This window comes from Battus philenor, unplaced genomic scaffold, assembly GCF_028537555.1.
Source record: "Battus philenor isolate CCGP_79_NKW_IND1 unplaced genomic scaffold, ilBatPhil1.0.hap1 SCAF_10, whole genome shotgun sequence".
Classification (NCBI taxonomy): domain Eukaryota; kingdom Metazoa; phylum Arthropoda; class Insecta; order Lepidoptera; family Papilionidae; genus Battus; species Battus philenor.
The window spans coordinates 3,021,717-3,041,631 of NW_027181662.1; the positions used below are offsets into that span (position 1 = coordinate 3,021,717).

The 19,915-nt window shown below is 32.8% G+C and overlaps 1 protein-coding gene across 1 annotated transcript in view; it reads right to left on the reverse strand.

Moving 5' to 3' along the window:
* Positions 1-11,956, reverse strand: part of Root (ciliary rootlet coiled-coil, rootletin) — a 56,138-nt gene extending 44,182 nt beyond the window's left edge. Inside the window, exon 1 of the mRNA XM_068770000.1 lies at positions 11,270-11,956. Within this exon, the coding sequence (XP_068626101.1) occupies positions 11,270-11,956 (687 nt within the window). The remainder of the gene's footprint in view (positions 1-11,269) is intronic.
* Positions 11,957-19,915: the final 7,959 nt, after the last annotated feature.

Genomic DNA, 19,915 nt, shown 5'->3' on the forward strand with positions numbered 1-19,915 from the left:
GAGTTCAAAATTTTAGTTAGGCCATTTATTGCGTTGGCAAAATATTACATATCCACCCTTTAAAAAAAGGGAGTCGTCTCCATATCGATTGTGCCAACTGGTGCTTACCACGAATCTCGATTCGTCGGCAATTGGCCGGTAATCGAGTTCTCAAATACTCGAAATGTTGAATCGAATGATAAAATACTTATACAGGTATTTGGAGTTTACTTTTAATTTACTATGAAACTTTAGTATCTGTTGTATATGCTGTATTATTTTTTAGGTAATGTACTGATCACGTGCGGATGTTGACAAACCAAATGATATGTAACTTTGTATATTTTTTATCAGTGAATACTTCATAGAACATATACTTAATTACGAACTTTGGATACCATACTGTATCAAACGTTGGACATTGTTCCGTTGTGACATTGTGCTCTACAAAAGTAAATGCCCTTTACATCCGCTACTCGAAAGAGAAATTATTTATTTAATTTTAAACAGCTGTCGAATATAAAAACTTTGCGGTATTCTGTAAATATATTATCAAAGTGAATTAATATTATACAGGATGATTGGTTATGGGTGTATAAGCTTTAAACGGATGAATGTACGGCTTATTTGTCAGCAAAAATCTTAAAGCTGTTTTCACCTATTTCCAATCACCTTGTATAAAGTGAAACACAATTACTTCTGGCATAGCAAAATCAGATAGTTAACAATAATTGATATGTAATAATTTGAATTTCGAAATTTTTTTTCTTACTATACTTTTATTATATTATTTACTATTTCTGAAACTAATTTTTGGATAAGCTGTACCATATATAAATTGACAGCAAATGAGGTACACGTTCAACACTAAAGTTTTTACATCTAGAGTCAATCATTGTTTATGTTCTACCTATTGCAATTTCCTAGAATAAATATTAATGTAAGTTAGTTTCAAAATAGGGACCCGCGTCTGAGTAGAAAAACAATTTCGTTCCAAAAAAATCCAATAACATTTACAAAATAAACTTAAATTGGTTCACGATTTTTATTTTCTAATTTCGCTAAACTATTACTTTATAGACCTTTAAATCGGTTCAATAACGCGAAACATATTAATTTCAGTTGAATTTTTGCAATGATTTATTTATCCAAACACGCAATAGGTTACGAACTTTTGTAGCATATTCCTGTTACACTCTATAGAAACGCTATAGAAGCTAACGCTATAGAAGTACTGACATTTGCGTAATTATTTCTGTGTTCAGTTTCACTGAACTGATAGAATTCAAGAGAATCAATTTATAGATATACATAATTCACCTGTCTTAAAACGGTGGTGGTTAAGATCGCTAACCATCCTCCGTCAGTTGAGTCCATAGATGCCCACTGCAAAGCACAGGCCGCCCCCGAAGATATCTATGGGTATGGCTGCCGAGCGGAATGAATTTCCGGAATATAGTCTTACATAATTCACACTTTGTGCATTAATAAGAACTGACATTCCAGACTTCAATAAGATAATGATTGACCTTCGGCTAGTCTGAATTTACACCCTTTGGCCCTTTGAACTAATAATTGTTGTCTGTGCTAGAGGACATGACCTTCTCTAAGCGTCACCCAAAGATTGAGTCGCGCAAGAAATCTTAGGAGGCAGCAGTGACCAAGTTTCTGACCATTCATAAATCCATCCACGTATGACCTTATTGCTTAAAAGCGTGCATTAAAGCTAAGGGTAGCATCTTTTTCACTCTACATAATCACATATGTAACTATAATAATATAACAGAACATATAACTAGATTTGGTATATCTCCCCATACATATCTTTGGGGGAAAACTATAGCTTGCAATGGGCGTCTCTGGACTGCAACGACGACTTGTCAGTCAGATCTAGATTTCTAGAGCGACAGAGGTTGATTTAATTCTAAATATTGCTTGCTCAATACGTTAATATATAAGATCTGCAAGTTAAATATTGTTTAGTCTACGCATTAATTTCTAGAAACTAATTTGCTACATTTATAACTACAAGAATTAAGATATTAAACACTGCTCTGTACGTGAAGCAAAATTTTAAATTGTCAAGTGATTATTATCACTATCATATGATGAGACTGAAAACACTTCTAAAGCGATAAAATAATAGTTGGGTTTGTTTTCTTATTTTCTATCCAGAATTAAATATTTATTGTCTATTCTAGAACTTAAATTCAGTATTAAGTGTTGTTTTACTTTTCTATTTTTTCCTGCGTGTATCTTATTTTGTATGTTACCGTGCAATCTACTTCGGGAATGTCACTGCTACTGCCTCTGCGGTACAGGCCTTGCCTAGTGTATTGAGCAAAAGAAACTCACGTCGGCATACTTACATTATCATAGCTAACTTTAATACATATATAAAAGGAAGCAATGTAGATGTACATAAAAATTTAATTCAGTTTATTATACATCTCTTGTTAAACAACTACAAAAATAGTATTTTATTCAATTCAATAAAAAATTGTAATAGCCGTCTCTACAGATTTTGTAGTCAAAAGTTACTGTCACTTTTAAAGCACAAATTAGACACTTACATATCTTTTACTCCCAGACATGTAAGTTTTCCAGTAAGATATCACATTGCGCTCGTTTATTCGAAACGATCGCGTAGATAAGATAAAAGTTTCAATCAAATGCGCATTTGTGAATCTATGGTGGGTTTCTTTTCGCGTTGACGCCTCTTATCATAGGTCAGTTCTGTGTGGAGCGAAGGTTGTGATATCAACACATGATGGCGGCGCGTGAGGTGTGCTGTTAAGCGCATGCGCTGAATATTACTATTTATTTTTTAAAACGTCGTTTAATATATAACTAAGTAATGCCGTCTTTTGCAAGCTATTGATTTTAGGATCGTCTGGGAAACAGTTTGAAGAATTGGATAAAATTATCAGGCTCTGAAATAGGATAAGTTTATATACAATGACGTTTTCACGATTCGAAAGTGCGTGTTCTACTTGAATATATTTTAATGTGAATTTGAGATTTTATAGTTTTCAGTAAAATTTAAGAATAAATCAGAATACCGTGCTAGGACAGGATTATATACAGATAATATTTTATTTATTTATGATACGGATTGAGTGTTTTATATTAAACTTCCATACAGGTAATATTTTTAAAGCTTAATGGGTGAATCTTCTGGGGGATTTTTTCCCACTAAAACATCCTCGCTGGTCATCAGTGCTGGTGAGCAACCACTGACGTTCCAGTATTTTGGATGGCCCAAAGTATGCGTTAATGTTACCCATGAAAACATCATAGTACCATCACTTTTGTTCGATACCATGTCGTTTGATAGTTCGCCTCAGAGTCGCTGAAGCTAATGAAAGTTTAAGTGGGGAATCTAAAATCTGTGACTGCGAAGGCCCAGTTTATGTTAGAAGAACAACATTTTTTAGTGGTCCGTCACGAACCGCGTATTTGCGCTGTCGGAGAAGTTTCGCGGCATCTGTCGCTCCCGATTGGCTGTATATAATGATTAAGTAAGGAAAGGACCAATATTTAGCCACTTCCGCACATGCAGTGGTAGTCGTGCAACAAAGTGCACGACTACCACTGCATGTGCGGAGTGATTTGGTGGTGGCGGTTGTGTGATTCGCATTGTTAGCCGCATACGCATTTATCAGCGGGCTGGCGAGCGGTGCATTTCAATGCACGACTACCACTGCATGTGCGAAAGTGGCTAAATATTGGTCCTTTTCTTACTTAGGATGGACTTCCGCGAAGTAACGCCTGATTCCATTAAATAAGTATATAATGATGGTCTAAGGCGACGAAAGTGAGGTGATGAATGAAAGGACTGAAAAAGATTAAAGTTATGAAAGAATTTGCGAAGAATAAATCACGAATGAATAAATGGCGTTAGAAGGAAAAAGTTGAGAACAAAAATAGCGTAATGTGTTAAAAAAAATATTTTGTAAAAAATAGTCCCCGTGTACTCGAACATGTCTCTGCCGTTATGTCTTCATCATCGGCAAACCGAAGGTGATGAATTTGCCGTTTATATTGAAGCCAGAATATATTTTTGTCTAAATTAAAATTAATTCATTATAAATAATAATTACTATATGTTATTGATAATAAAACAAGTTATAAAGCGGTGTGTCATTTAGGTCGCGGTAAATCGATGGATACGGGCATCGTGGCGTTCTTTGGGGGAAGTCTATGCTTGTCTATCAGCTACCATGATGATATAAACTATGATACATTTAGTATATTTTAGATAAACTTAATGTGAGGATATTAAAGTGTAAACGCGAGAAAATTTTGAATCTAAACAAATAAAATTGAAGAGTGGAATTTACGCAGAACCCAGATAACCTTTAGATCAAAAATGAAAGAGTATTTTTATAGTAACTTCGTTTTGAGCGCCATAATAATAACTTTACTACTTGTGTGTATATCAGTATATTGACATACGTATTTATAATATAAAGTAGTTGTAAAACTGTGTTCTCGTCTAGGCTGATTCCTAGACTCCTGTAGATATCTACCTAATTACTTCTCAGGACGATTCTTTTTTTTGTTTTTTTAGCTCAGGTTAAAGTTGATGCTGTTAGCGCCGAGGCTTTTACAGCTTCATCGGAACTGAGTTCATGGAACGAAAGGGTCCGTGAACTTAAAAATAAAACAGAAGCTGGACGTATGTCATGCATTAGAGTTGTATGAAATCGTTTGTACGTAGTAAAATGTTCTATCCGAGTAGAGCTGTGTTTATGTTGTGTATGCGGCTTGGGACGGCAGCGTGGACACAGGCGAGCCAAGGATGGATCCGGATCCAAACTCGGTTACCAACGCTTGTCATGGTTAAGGAGCGGGCAGCTGACCCCTAAGAACGTGAGTTGTGTGGCTTGTTGCAGGTGCATTAGTTGCGGATATTCAATGCAAACTAAAAAGTGCATCAAACAAAAACTAATGATCATCGTCGTTATTTCAGCTATAGGGCATCTGATCATCGTTTTCCCCCATTCGATAGGAACGGTACGAAGTGGCCTTCAGCGCTTTATGACGACCTTTACAAGAAGGAAACAATATAAGCTGCGTTTGGCCAAAACGGCCAACTATTTTGTGTCAGGTTTATTTCTGTTATAATTTAACTTCAAGTACTTCTTTCGTTTCATGTTGTAAAATCATAAGAGAGAAATAAATAAAATTTATTTTTATTAATGAAAAATAAATATTTATTATTATATTCCATTCGAACTTGCCCTTAATATCACGATCGGCGCGCGTGGTCATCGTATCCGAGTGCAAAGTTAAAATCGGTTTTCGTTTGGCGGATTGATTACATTTATTTGTACATTTGTACTTATCTCTTCAATGTTTACTAGATAACTTATTTGCCGTTACTCTCGTTTATAAACAACCATTGCCGTGTTATTATTTATTACATAGATTACAAATAGTTTTCATATATCATAATGTTACTACAAAAATTGTATTAGAAACAATAGATAAGATATTTTTTTTTGTTTTGTTTTAACTATTATAGTTAATCTTTGGACTTAAGATTGCGTAAGAATAATATTCTTTATATTTTCCTGTAGTCTACTGTCTCAAATTTTGTTTATAGTAACACTCTTTTTTGTTTTTTATGTATAGCAACACCATAGCGGTCGCGGAAGTGACATGTAGTCATACTGCGCACTGTTACATTCGGGATATTTGAAAATAGATAAATCTACGGATAGCCATGTTGAAAAAATATCATCATTATCATCAAGACATCTGATTGACATCCACTAAAAGTTATAGGCTTCTCTCGAAATCACCATGATTACCATCTTGCACTATCTGCATCGTCGGTACACCTGATGGAAGGCCTATCCACGCCGCTTTTACCTACTTGTGGTTGTGGATATAATAATAACGATGTAATAGGTTAATTATTACGTTATATTTTTCTATTTTATATATCTCATGAGATTTACTGGCTGTAACTTAATAATTTAAGTTTAATTTAAATCATAATTTAACTTCTCTTTCACCATTACATTGACAGATAACATCTTGGTGCTTGTTCATAACGATTTTTTTCAATTAATGTTACAATATGAATTGAAATAATTTGAAATTACGTATCACAAACTGCACCATTTATTTTTAATGTCTTATGCAATCTTTGTAGTGCGTTTATAGGGAATGCTTAACAAATAGATTTTATAAAACACAACGTAACTGGTTTAAAATGTTTAATATAAAACTCAATCTAAATATGTTTTAATTCGAATTTTGAAATACTTTTTTTTTACTATACTATAGTTATGTTAATTATTTTTTTTTTGAAACCATTGATTTTTGTATAGTATTTAGCATACGTTAATTACCGTTAATTATCATGTATAGATAATAAAAAAATAGTCATTAATATGTGAAGTCCGGACGTATATGTCTAGTATATATATCGCAATATCCGTTGACCCTATCAGAGGCACAAATTGAGTTCATGTTCAAGAACGCGACTAATATATATTTTCCATTACATATAACTGTACACAATTATTTGATACGATTTGGAAATAGTAAATACATTGTTTCGTATCAAAATGGGCCATAATTATATCAATAGTATATTTCCGTGTATTGTTATACAGATTGATAGGTTATAGGTTTAAAACCTTTAAAGAGGTGAATGTATATTTTACTCTCAATTAATGTATGGTATATTCAATTCAAATATCAATCTTTTTAGAAACAATAACGTAATTATAATATAGTAAGGAAAAGCGTTTTTTAAATTCGAATTACCACACTATTATTAATCTGTCGCATTTTAAAAAAATATTAACGTAACACGTGCTAATACTATATCACGATCACTTCTGTAACGAAAGGCGCGAAATACCGAGACCATATTTCAAAAGTGTTCTAGACATGATAGTCAGTAGATAAATAATTTTAAAAAATCCGCACAATATATTATAAATAATGATTTATTTTAGTAGTTTTTTTTAATTGTATTTAAATTTAAAAATCTGCTACCGGACATTCTGTGCTCCTTAGTGATGTTTTATACAGTTTTTTGTTAACAGATACTTCCTACATCTTTTACGTCTATAAGAAATCATCCTGTATTAGGTGCCCCTATTTCATACTGTCATATTAGCCTGTTGCAATTTAATTTCAGAGCGATAACTTTATTTATTTAATGTCTTAATAATAAATGGTATTTTGTTCTATCCTAATGTTGCCATTTTTCTCCTACACATATGTCTTATTTTACTGTATAACTCATCTATGAGTCGATCTGGGGAATCTGTGAGTCTGAGCTAGTGCTCTGGTGAACAGCGATTTCCCTGGACCCGGAACTGACGCTATGACCATTCAATGTCTGTCATGTTGTTGTGTTTCTTAGGTGGGATATCGGATGTTTGTATAGTATTGCAGACAGATTATTTCGCAAAGGGAAGTTTAAGAAATAGATATCATTTGTTGCTTAGCTATAATGTGCAATTATTCTGCACTAAACTTTCTGCTGGTTTTATAACGATAATAAAGTAAAACTTAATTTCATACTTAAGGTTTCACATAGTAAAAATCTATATTAAAGTTTAAAAAAAAATCGTAATGTATAATAAAAATTTATTCTAGAAAACACATAATATTTTATTGGTCAATGATATCAATTTCAAAATGGAATATTATAATATAATCCCTTATTTTTCTATTGATTGTAAATGTATGTAACTACACTTTAAAAAATGTATATTGGCGACTAGCCGTACCGATTGACTTTGTAATGTCAAAAGTTATCGGCCAGTCACATTCCAATAGAAAAAAATAACTGTGATTTATATTTTGGAGTGTTCATTTTATTTATTGTTATTCATTTATTAAATGTGAAATAAATTATTTAATTTGATAACCATCATTTTGTGGTCAATAGATTATTTTTTTTTTTAATATCTGCGCAATTTTGTTTTTTTTTCTGTAAATGTCTATAAAAAGTATAATTTACGGAAATCATTAAAACCGTTTCTTACGTATGGTGTGATTTGGAGAAATAAGGATCCATTTTTATTATACAGACGTGGTTACTTATAGGCATTGGCTGTGACAGTAGATATGATTTCCTTAATATAAATTGTCTGAACAGATAATGAGTAAATAAACAATTAACTAATTGCGTTTGAATTTCGAAAGTCCTATAACCGTACGCTCTTGCGGTCACGTACGCCATATTTAAATTTATTTGTATTACGAATCCGTTCAACTGTTATAATTTTGATCCATATACAGGATGTATATGATTGGTTATGATAAAAAATGATATAAAAGCTTTAAAGCGGTAAATGTGCAGTTTATAAGTTTATAGAAACATTTAAAGCGTTTGACGCTTATTCCCAATCATCCTGTATAAAGTTATCGCACTTATATAATATTATAATAATTTATCTTTCTAGAGGAATGAACCAGGACAGTCACTTCTAGCATTATAAAGTCTTTAAGAATATGTATTAAACAATAAATTATTTTAATACTTAGTAATCTCAAATTTAAAAACGCATTTTCTCACTAAGTGCTCCGTTTTAGGGCTTCTAATTCTTGTCCTTTTTATTAAAATATAACAAAGTGTATGTAAAATGTCGTCGAAGTCTTTCATGCGTTAAAAAAGACTTTTTGATGCCATTATTTAATGGAATCAGGCGTTACCTTGCGGAAGTCCATCCTAAGTAAGAAAAGGACAACCACTGCATGTGCGGAAGTGGCTAAATATTGGTGATGCCATTATGTTTGGAAAAAACTTCCCCTAAATGTCTGCCACGGTTTCTTTGAGTGAAACATATTTTCTATGACTGGCGCATAAGTCAGGTTGAATTTGACCAAAGATATGAGTTATATTTGCTTTGAAAACCGCTTTCATTTCTAGATTATTCGCATACACTGTACAATAAGATCTGTCTGTCTCCCTTTTGTATGTATAACATATTTACTTCTATTACTTTATGTGATTCGAGCTGTGATAGCCCAGCCGTGGACGATTGAGACTTGCAATCGTGGGCTGCGAGTTCGATTGCCACTGCTCTCAAATAAGTTTCTAGATGATCGAGGACCCGGAATCACTCCCATTTACGCGCACTCTGCGTTTCCTAGCCTCTCATCATCGCAACCACCCTTCTGAGTTAGTCTACAGTCATCTTTCGCACCAAATTGTCGCTTTTTTACTACCAATTCCTTTATTTATTCAAAGCCCTTTCCTAAAATTTTTATTATTACTAAACCTTTTTAAAAATGATTTTCATAATACTACACTGCGATTGCTAACCAATCGTCAAGCATGATTATGGTACATCGACCCCATAGATATTTTGGAGGAGGCCAATGCGTTGCAGAGAGCATCTACGGGTCGAAATAATGCGTCGTAGACATAGGTTCACAAGGCGGTTTATGAGACATGGGTAGACCCCTCCGCTAGGTAGACAGTCAACATGTTAAGGTTTCAAAAAGTCGCTGGATGTCAGCAACACAAGACCGGTCATAATGAAGAACTTTGTAGGAGATATAAGCCTTTGAGTGGGAGTTTATCTACTCAAAAAAAGAAGAAGGCGCAACAAATATAACACGAAAACTTTTACTGTACGATATGCTTTTTAACGGGCTAAGTACATGATGAATAGCATATTTTAAACATTTAGTTCATAGCATAGTTGCTAAACAGCAACGGCGATGGTCTACAGATTAAAAATTCCATAAATATAAAATAGTATGCATATACGGAATACTCTAGCAAATGTGTGCGTGACCGCGAATATGCTGGCAACATTATAAAGTTGACGAACTATTTTATGAATAATGTGCTGTACTTTATAAATGATTATATTAACAATTAAAAATTTTACAATTTAAAATGGAATCTACATACGCAATAATTGTAACTAAATTTCTATCATCCAATTATATTTATACATATATATTAGGTAGACCGGAAAGTAATATCGTTTCTGGCGACATATATATATAACCAATTGATTTTTACCGCTCCGGCATTGAAAATATATATGCTAGATGGCAAAAGATTGTTGACAACGAACGGTGAATATATTGTTGATTAGCAATAAGAACTTGTTTAAAATGTAGTCATGTGAATTTAACTTAAGAAAGTGACATTACTTTCCAGTACCCCCCAATATGTAAACAGTTGAAAGTTCAAAATTTTATAATATTTTATCCAGATGTTTCAACATTAAACATAACTGAGCTTCTGAAAATCCAGGGATACTAAAGTTTCATCTTTAAACACAAAAATACTAACCAAACCATAACAAGTCAAATAACCTATTTTGAACTTTTAGAAAATATAAAAAATGTAAAGAGCGATGGATCAATAATTCTTATTTTTTGCGTTTATAATATTAAATGTACAATAATAAAAATACAATATACTGTTATGTTTAATTATAATATTAACAATCAAACACAAATCAAAGTCGGGTCCATTTGAGCAGCCCAAATTTGACCAGCTATAGTAGGTGGCCAGTAAGCGTTGGTAAGACTAGTGTTGAACAAAACGTGACATATTGACATAATACAGATGGATTGGTTATATATGTAAAGGCATTCAAGGCGTAAATATACCGCTGATTTGTTGTCAATTAATGTATAGTACACCCCATCTAAAAATCAATAAATTTTTAAATGAAAAATGGCAAATAGATACATATATATTTATATAATATTTACACTTTCAAAGTATATACATCTATATATGTATATATATATAAAAGGGGGTCCAGAAATTAATGTCATTTCTGTCGACATGTTTTACAGAAAAACCCATTGATTTTTACCGCTCCGGCATTGTAAATTTATATACTGGATGGCAAAAGGTTGTTGATAGAAATAAAAACTTGTTAAAATGTTGTCGTGTGAATTTAATTTAAGAAAGCGTTTAAATAAATATATGTAAAAATATGTTTAGTATCTATCCCTACAGACTTTGTACTGCCTGTTATTAGTCTGTCGCATTCTCATAGAAGAAAAACAATGTGCTTTATTTCAAAATGTTTACTTTAGACAGGGTGATTAGAAATAGGTGTGAAAGCTTTAAAACTTTTTGCTGACAAATAAACTGTACATACACTCATTTTAAACTTTTACACCTATAGTCAATCAACCTGTATATAAATGTGATAGTTTTCTTATTCTTTACGTTGTGGTCAATTTAAAAAAAGAAGCAATGAGGTAGGCGATCAGATCTTGTCACTTTATTGTTTTTAAAAAAGGTGCAGCTTTCGAGTGGTGGCAGACTTACCGGCATTACTTCAGTTACGGTCCCGCGTAGTCCGCCCTCCGCGCCCGCCGCCCTACTGCCGCGAGGAGCGAGCCTCCACTGTGCCAGCTCACCACCTGGCCCCATCTGAAGTTTCCTCGCGTGACAGACCACCCCATTAATTGAATTTACATTTTCAACTCTAAAATCTCCAACCTCACGATCCAAATTTCTCTGCACCGCTACATCGCGATTTACATTCAAATTTGACGTGTCTTCGACATCCTCAGTTATTACAATCGTTGGAATACTTTTATGAATATAATCTTTATGAACATCCTCGAAAGCATCGAAATTTGTCTGCCTTTGAATGCCCCTAAATTTTTCTTTCAGTGAATTAATAACAGCTCTCCTTGCTTGTTCGTGTTCAGTTCTTGCTTTGCGTTCCCTCCATTTCATAAGTACTTCGTCTTTTGGACTTATTTTAACGGCACCTTCTACAGTAGCACTGTCTAGTTCTAGTTCGATATTTAAATTTTTGGTACTTGTTGATTTGTCGTGAAATGTTTTATTTTCACACTTTTGTATTTTATCTTCATCGCGTTCTTTATTTGAAGATATATTTGATTCAACTGTATCAGGTTCAAGTAATTCCCATAATTTAACACCGTTGTTACTAATTGGTAATCTAGATCGGGGAACGAAAACAGTTTCTATAGAGTCTGACATTTTAGTTTTTTTTTTTAATTATTAAAACCTACGTGCGTTTGGAACTTTTTGTTGAATTTCTTTCCTGTTCTCCTTAGGTATGATGGATTTCATCCTAACTGTTAGTTTTGACTCAATTTGACGTCATGTACTCCATCGTATATTAAATAAAGCATGTAAATTTTATAACCTCTTTTTCATATAGTGCAATAAATCAGATGTGAATAATAATAAAACACGATCCTACAAAGATTTGAGTCTTGATCCTTTAAATTCGAAATTTATTATGAAACAGACATTATATATTTTTTTAAATATTAGACTGTTTAAGAATACGTGCTTACTGTATCTCAGGCAAAACTGATTGGCCCAAATTTCAGTTGAAATATTTATAGTCCATGAAAATGCAAGTCAGCTAAGGTAATTTTCATTACTTTTTCAAAACTATAACTGTCTTTCTTCACTCACTCATGTAAGAAAGAGAAAGTAAGCTTGTATTTCTATTCATAAACCATTTGGAAGTTAGTATGGAAACCTTTGTACAGGGGTTTATTGTTAGTGGAATATTGGTTAGTAGGACAGTGTACATGCAAGTCACTTGCCCAATCGTATTCCCACTGGCTGTTTAAATGTCTATATACATATAAGAATCCTTTTATGTAATATGTTCTTTCAAGTTTGTCCTGTATAGGTGATGATCGCGACTCCTCCTTACCAATGATATATTACACAAATCAGACTAATTATTATGTACTTTGAAATTTATTTAAGCTTTTAATATGTCCATATCGTATGGTAATCACCTGTAAATAAAATGACAATTAGATACGTGCATAGTTTTTCCTATAATTTTCACGCTATTTTTTTTTAAAGCAAGCAGTGTTAGATTTCTTTTGTGAGAAGTCGTATAAGCTGATAGAGTTTTGCCGCCTAACTAAACTTTTTAATCAAAGAAATATACAAATAAATTTTATATAAAATCATCTTACAATTTACCTAAAAAGCTGTGTTGTATTTATTAAAGAATTAATGTCTGTATGTAAATCTCTGTGTTTATACAGTGTTTATACAAGAAGTTTGTTGATGTGTTTATACAAGATATAATCTATCGTATCTGCATATTGAACGAAATTTATTACTAAATTCTAAGTAAGATTAATGATAATTGATTTTTTATGAATAGCGATTCTCAAAAGGCGACAAACTTCATCTAAATCAATTAAAATCGTTATTACTCAGTAAGGGTTAAATACAATATCGTGACGGAACTGGAATGTACAGGAACTAAAAATTCATATATATTTTTAAAATTCGTCAATTTTCACTGGGTACTTGTTGTAAAAAACACAATTAGTTGTAGGCAAAGTAGATGATGAAAAACCACGCGGACGTTCATATCTACCCAATAATAAATCATAAATAATTGGACTTTGTTTTGTTACTGCCTTTAGAAAAACAGAAAATAAGATAGGCATAGACATAGCTTGTTAATTATTCTGTCAAAGCGTTACAAAACGGACACACTACAGTAATGATCAAACTAGTGACAAAAGAAGACCTATACCTTTGAGAATAGACGTTTAAATCCCAGCAGTGGGTAAAATAAAACACTTAAAACAACAACAAATCGGTGTAATCCGATAATCCGGCGGTCTGTGCATCGACAAATTTATCGAAGCTATCGCGATGACCTAAAAAGATAAAAACAAATAGGAAAACTGCAAAAAATCGTTATCTATATTGTTGCTGTAATTCATGAGGACATCGCGTTGATTTATTGAACATCTTCGTCTAGAGTTTACGAGCAGGCATTGACTCTGTCACGCGTTTTCTACGTGATGGCCCGTGACCGTAGGGGATCCCCACGGGTGGGCATTTATGGGATATATCTATTATTGGTCCTATAATTCTAATATATCTCCGATTTTTAAATTCCAGAACCTGAAACTAAATCTCTGCAAATTAGTTACATAAATATGCCCGGAAATGTCAATTGACCACCATAATTATTTATTATTTCAACCGTAGATCGTCGGTATCCACTATTGGATATAGGCCTCCCCATAGATAATAAGTTGAACCGTTGGAAAGCAGCCGGCACACGAGTCTTCCGACGATCTAAATAAAGTCGTCTTTCGGCCTTGTGGTTGAAGTCTTCACTTCAGAACCTTAAGGCTCTCTTCTGCGCGCTATGAAGCCTGCCTGCTATCACTGCAACTTCAACATAAGCTATGTATATGAAATCTCAAGAACAACCCACTCCAAGGCACCATGGTAGCATGGCATTATGTCCCGAAGAGAGAGATCACTTTACCTGATAAGATTAATATGTTAATAACAAAAATATGGAACATTTAATATGCAAAATAAATTACACAACAATCTCCTTTGTCTTACCTTTTTATTGAGTTTTTACTAAAAAGTAAAATAAATTAAAACGATACTTTAATAATAAAATAAAAAACAATTGCTTAAGAATGACTAACTTTAAAATTCTGTGTTTAACGTTCATTCTAGGAATGCTGTAAATTTAAAATATTCCAAATTTAAACCGCAATCATAAAAAAAAAAACTTCACCAACGTGTCTGATATCCATGCTAGGTAATTACAATTGCATGTCCTTTACACGTCATTTTTAACCGTAAAAGCGTGTTTAATTCTCTTATTACACATTTTTTAAACATTTAAAATTTGAGAACTAATTGCGAAACGTCAGATTCAAAAAAAAACATTTTTATTTTAAATGGTTACAATTAGTGTTTCTCTACCAGAGCTATTTTTTTTAATTTTAAACAACAATGAATAAGCTCAACGCTGTAAAAGAAAAGAGAAATATATATACGAAATTTAGTAATGGATAAATTAGATATTAAAATAAATAGCAAAGGCATTTTGTATACGAAATCGGTAACTTACTTCAAACCATTAAGTAAATAAATCACTTTCTTAATTATAAAAACGAACGTAATTCAAATTCATTACGGTAATTTTCAAAGATTCTCTTCGAACTGAACATTACGTAATTAGTTTTTCAAATCCATTGTGGTAGTTTCAAAGCAAGTTTCTCTTTTATTAATATGGTGTTAAATCAAAATAGATGTACCTCAATGTCTGTAGGTGAAGGTCTTTGGCCAGTGTGTGTTGCCAGTGATGACATACAGATTCGAGACGAGGTCACTTGCGATGGATTACTTTATAAGAAGCTTCAAGGTATCCCAGAGAGCAAAGAGAGAGAAGTTAAAATACTATTCTCTCAACTTCATTACTTATTATTACTTCGATTTAGCAAATATTAGTCGTAACGTTACATGGGACACGAGTCTGTGTAAATAATAAAGGTATGAGTTATACGGAACAAATGGATGATATATGTACTTTTCAAATGTTAAGTAAAACCTCTTTACGAGTACATCTCGATGTTCCGTAACCGTCTGTGAACATGGATAATGTGACAGTAAACATAAAGTATGTTTCAAGAAGACTTGACTTTTAAAATGTAATATACATTTCTATTCTTTCGTTAAAGATTGTTACAAAATAGTTACAATTCTCAGGAACCGTTTTTAGGGTAAATTAAAAAAAAACTGGAAAAGCTAAGGTAAGGTGTGTTTGTGGGTCCCTTCTGAACTGGTTCCCACCTTTTAATCCCGATGAGTAACTTATATAGCTTACATTGGGTGGTTTATGTACGGTATAAATATGATTGTCAAAAATCAGATACGCTAAGTAAACTAAGAAGAGGTTTACTTTTGAGTTTTGAGTTTTGACTCTCTCGGTCACTTTTTTGTACTAACCATTGAAAAACTCTACATTCATACGCCAGGAGTCTTTTAATCTTTCATTTTTTTATATGATGTATTACAAAGTATTATACACATACTTTAATAGCAACAATCTATTTTTAATAAACTATTACATTTCATGTACAAAATTACCACTTGGTCTCAGGCTGAAGGAATCGATAGATTTACTTACTTTCGTTAAGCGAAAAGATAGAGAATTTTGGTCCGTTAGATTCGGCGCCTATATTTGGGAAGAAAAGGAAAAAGTTTTCTTCCATCAGACGGATTCGCGAGGGCGTGGAAGTGTGAAAAATCGTGCATTTTCTTTAATTTTTTTTTTCATTTTTCTCTCCTCTCACTTAACCTTATTTAACTACTTTAATTTAACTTTATAAAAAATTATAAGCAACAGACAAATTGGTAGAATTTATTTTAGAGTTTCGCACTTAGCCACACATTTAGCGATTTATCTAAGATATATATAGACAAATAAGGTGATTGGATATAGCTGTAATAAAGAGATGTATGTATAGCTCTTGTATCAGCAAAAAGCTATAAAGCTTTTATGCCAATTCTAATCACCGCTTAGGTAGTAATCACATTGAAATATATTACATTAATTTTTGCATGGGAATGCGACATTGTAATCATTACAAGTACAAAGTCTATATGTACGTATAGTATGTACTATATGTAATAATCCGAATTTTGTAACAATTGATTTTTTGTATAGAATACCATATATTAATTGACAACAAATGAGCTATATACCCCTGTACATAAGATAGAATTAAAAGTTATAGGAATATCGTAAGAGCTAAAACGTCAGAGGGAGAAAAAAACGATGAACAGACAATTATTTCTATAGCTTAGTACATCTTTCTTCATGATTAGTCCACTATACTGAAGGGTGTGTGGTCACCGTCCCACCAGACGGACCTGAGATAAACGTGAACTATTCCGTTGCGTGTCAATCGAGACAAGGGCGGTAAAAATCACTAATTAGTCTACAGCCAGCTAATTGGCACGCACTATCTGAGAGTACGTAACCCGGACTGACATCGACCGGTATCCGCTTCACTAATTTATAATTAGAATTATGTAACTTTTTTATTTAATTGACCAAATACTGTATTCTTAACGGTAAGTTATGTTTAATTAAACCCACAAGCGAACTTTGAGAGAATAACAAAGTATTCTAGAGTTGCTAAGGTACTTCAGAGATGTCCACGAAAAACCTCTTTTCGGAATTAATTTCGACACAGCAAAAAGAAAACAAAATACAACCTCATACCCGCGAAAACTCCTCCTCAGCAGACATCTTCATCAAAAGAGAAAGCGTAAAACTCACAGCAGTCCTTTTGTGAATTTAAGTCACTAATTATGTATCATGCTATTATTAATTTATGAATATAATAATGGCTTTTTGTCACTTTTTTTTGGTGGGCACTCTCAGTTTTTTTACTAAATGATAGTGAATTATTTTTGGAACTTGCTGACCTCCCTTTGTCATTGTATTTAAAAAAAAAACAAGATGAAAAAACGCAATTTATTCAGAAACAAAACAACTTTAAATGGTTATAAAAAATACGAATAAAAAAGTAAAGGTTACCAAATTGACAAAGAAATTTTTGTATGTAATAATTAAATAAATAAAAACAATCACTAAGTAAGAAAACATAATTTAAACCATTATGTGCGCTCATCTTAAACCACTTAACAACTTTTCATTATTTCCATACGTTATTTATTTCAGCTTCAGCCAGGAAGTCAAAGTGCAATTAGGCTGGTAGTCTCTCATAGCGCATTTTGCAAACCGAGGATGTCCGAGTGGGACGAAATTCGATACATTAGAATGTGAGAGAAAAAATAAAGAATCCCTTAGAATATTGCAGTAATATATTCTGAATCTGACTTATTTTTATTTTCAATAACGTGTAGTACAAACAGAACTTACTGTTGGAAACCAAATATACTCAAAGACTACCCAACAATGATCAACATGTACTACTAAAAAACTAAGAATTGTTTCAAAGTAAAATGAATGCGACGTAGAAGCTAGGGGGATAACAGCGAAATCTTTTTATTAAGTAGTTGAAATATTTAAGCCTGTCAAAAGCGAAGTTTCTGGAACGGCCTCCCAAAACAGTATTAATAGAATCATTTGAGAGAAAGAGAAGTATGGTCGGTGAAGGTAAACGCCAATGCATTGCAAGAAGCTACTTAGGCCTGCTATAAGGGTCGTTACCCTCAAGCACACCGCTGGGCTAACACGATGGACTTGATACCCACAAGGTCTTCAAAATGAAATATTTCAAACCTAACTTTATTTTGGAAAATCATACAGACTTTTTTTATTAGTTTTAATTTGTATCGCTGTTTTTTTTACAATATTTTTTTTCGCTTTTACCAAGAGCAGACAGTTGAGAGAGGGTTGCCGCTATTTGATAAGGATCTTTCTTCTCCCAGCTGCGAGTCACGACGGCGTTTTATATTTATTTACAATTTTTCTTATACAATTTTCTCTTATGGATAGATACAGCTAAAATTTATACAGATTAACAATACAATTTAGAAGATTTTATTATTTCAAGCCGCTGCCCTAGCGCTACAGACCGTTAAATGCCTTAAGGTGCAATGTGCCGGGCCAACTCATCAAAAGATTCTGCTGTTGATTTTTTCTTGAGAAGGTCCGGTAAGTTGTACGGAGGTATATTAAGGTTTTCACATAAGGTCACGTGGTTACGTCTTTTGAATTCGAATCGGGAGCAGTGTCTGAGTAAGTGATGAGAAGTCTGTACTGTGGAGTCGTCACATGGGCAGATCTCGTTACGGACTATATTTTAATGGTGTGCCAGGTGTGATAAGATGTGAGAAAATACTTTTGATATTTGAAATAATAATAAGATCACCATCATCATCTCAGCTGTATAACGTCCTCTGCTGGACAATGGGTTTCATATATTTTCAATAACACCGATTCAATAATTTACAACCATGATAAATTCATCTGACCACCTAGTGGGTGAACTTCCTTCGCTGAAGTTGCAGGTCCAGTTTAACTACTTCAACTTGCTAATCAAATAAAATAAAAGTAGTATCTTATGATTGGTTTTAAAAAAGAAATATATACTACCAAATACTTGTCCTTCAGTACTAACCTGCTGTACGATTGTAGAATGACACAGAATTTGCGTTGTATCGCTAAAGTTCTAGAAACTTCGACCCTGAACTATGTCTTCAACTTTATCACCATCGACCGCAATTGTAAAGAAACTCAATTTGACCGCTCAATGTATACATAGACCATTAAAATTTAAAAATTAAGACAAAATATAATCTATATTTAGTTCATGGTTCATATATGCTATATAATCTGTGCTATATATCGTTTATGTTCGTAAATCTAGAAAAAACACTGATATTTATTATTATTTTACTAATTTGAAATGTTCTTTAATTTTGGAGAAAATAACAGAAATCGTCAGTATTTCTAAATCGCTTGTTAGTAGTGGTAATCATATATAATTAATGCACAAAGTGTGAATTATATAAGATTGTATCCCGGGAATCGAACACGCGAACTACGACCACATGTCTCAGTCCTTGTTTATGGGCTACCACTCCTAATACCTTTTACCACTGTACATACCTAATATTTTGTGTATATAAAAATTATAAGGGTCTAAATATTGTGACCATGAAGTTTATATCCATGAATAAATGCCTTTACATCAATCATCTTAAATGTGAAGAGTTTTCAAAGTTCAGATCGTGTGGTCACCGCTTAACATGAGATGTAGGACGGCGTGTCTGGCCGGGGTGGACTTTGACCGTCTGCCAACAACGCAACGGCGATTCCGGGACTCTGTTTATTAGAGTATTTACTTCACAGATAAGCAAGCAACACAGGAAAAATTTCCACTGTTTATTGTTTAACTAAATAAGCTGCAATGTGAACTTTCACTGTCAAGCTGTTTAACATATTGCCGCTTTCATCCATAAAATGACAATTGCCGTTATAATTTTTAGCGTGTTTTTAAATATTTGCAATCTCAATTTCAATTTCAATACACCTTGTCAATTTTTTCCAGAACTTTCTGGCTAAAAATAGCGGAGATAGGTGAAGTTACCTTTTTTTTCCCTAAATAAACAAGGTAAAGTAAAACCTTCAAAATGGTAAATATTTAGCTCATT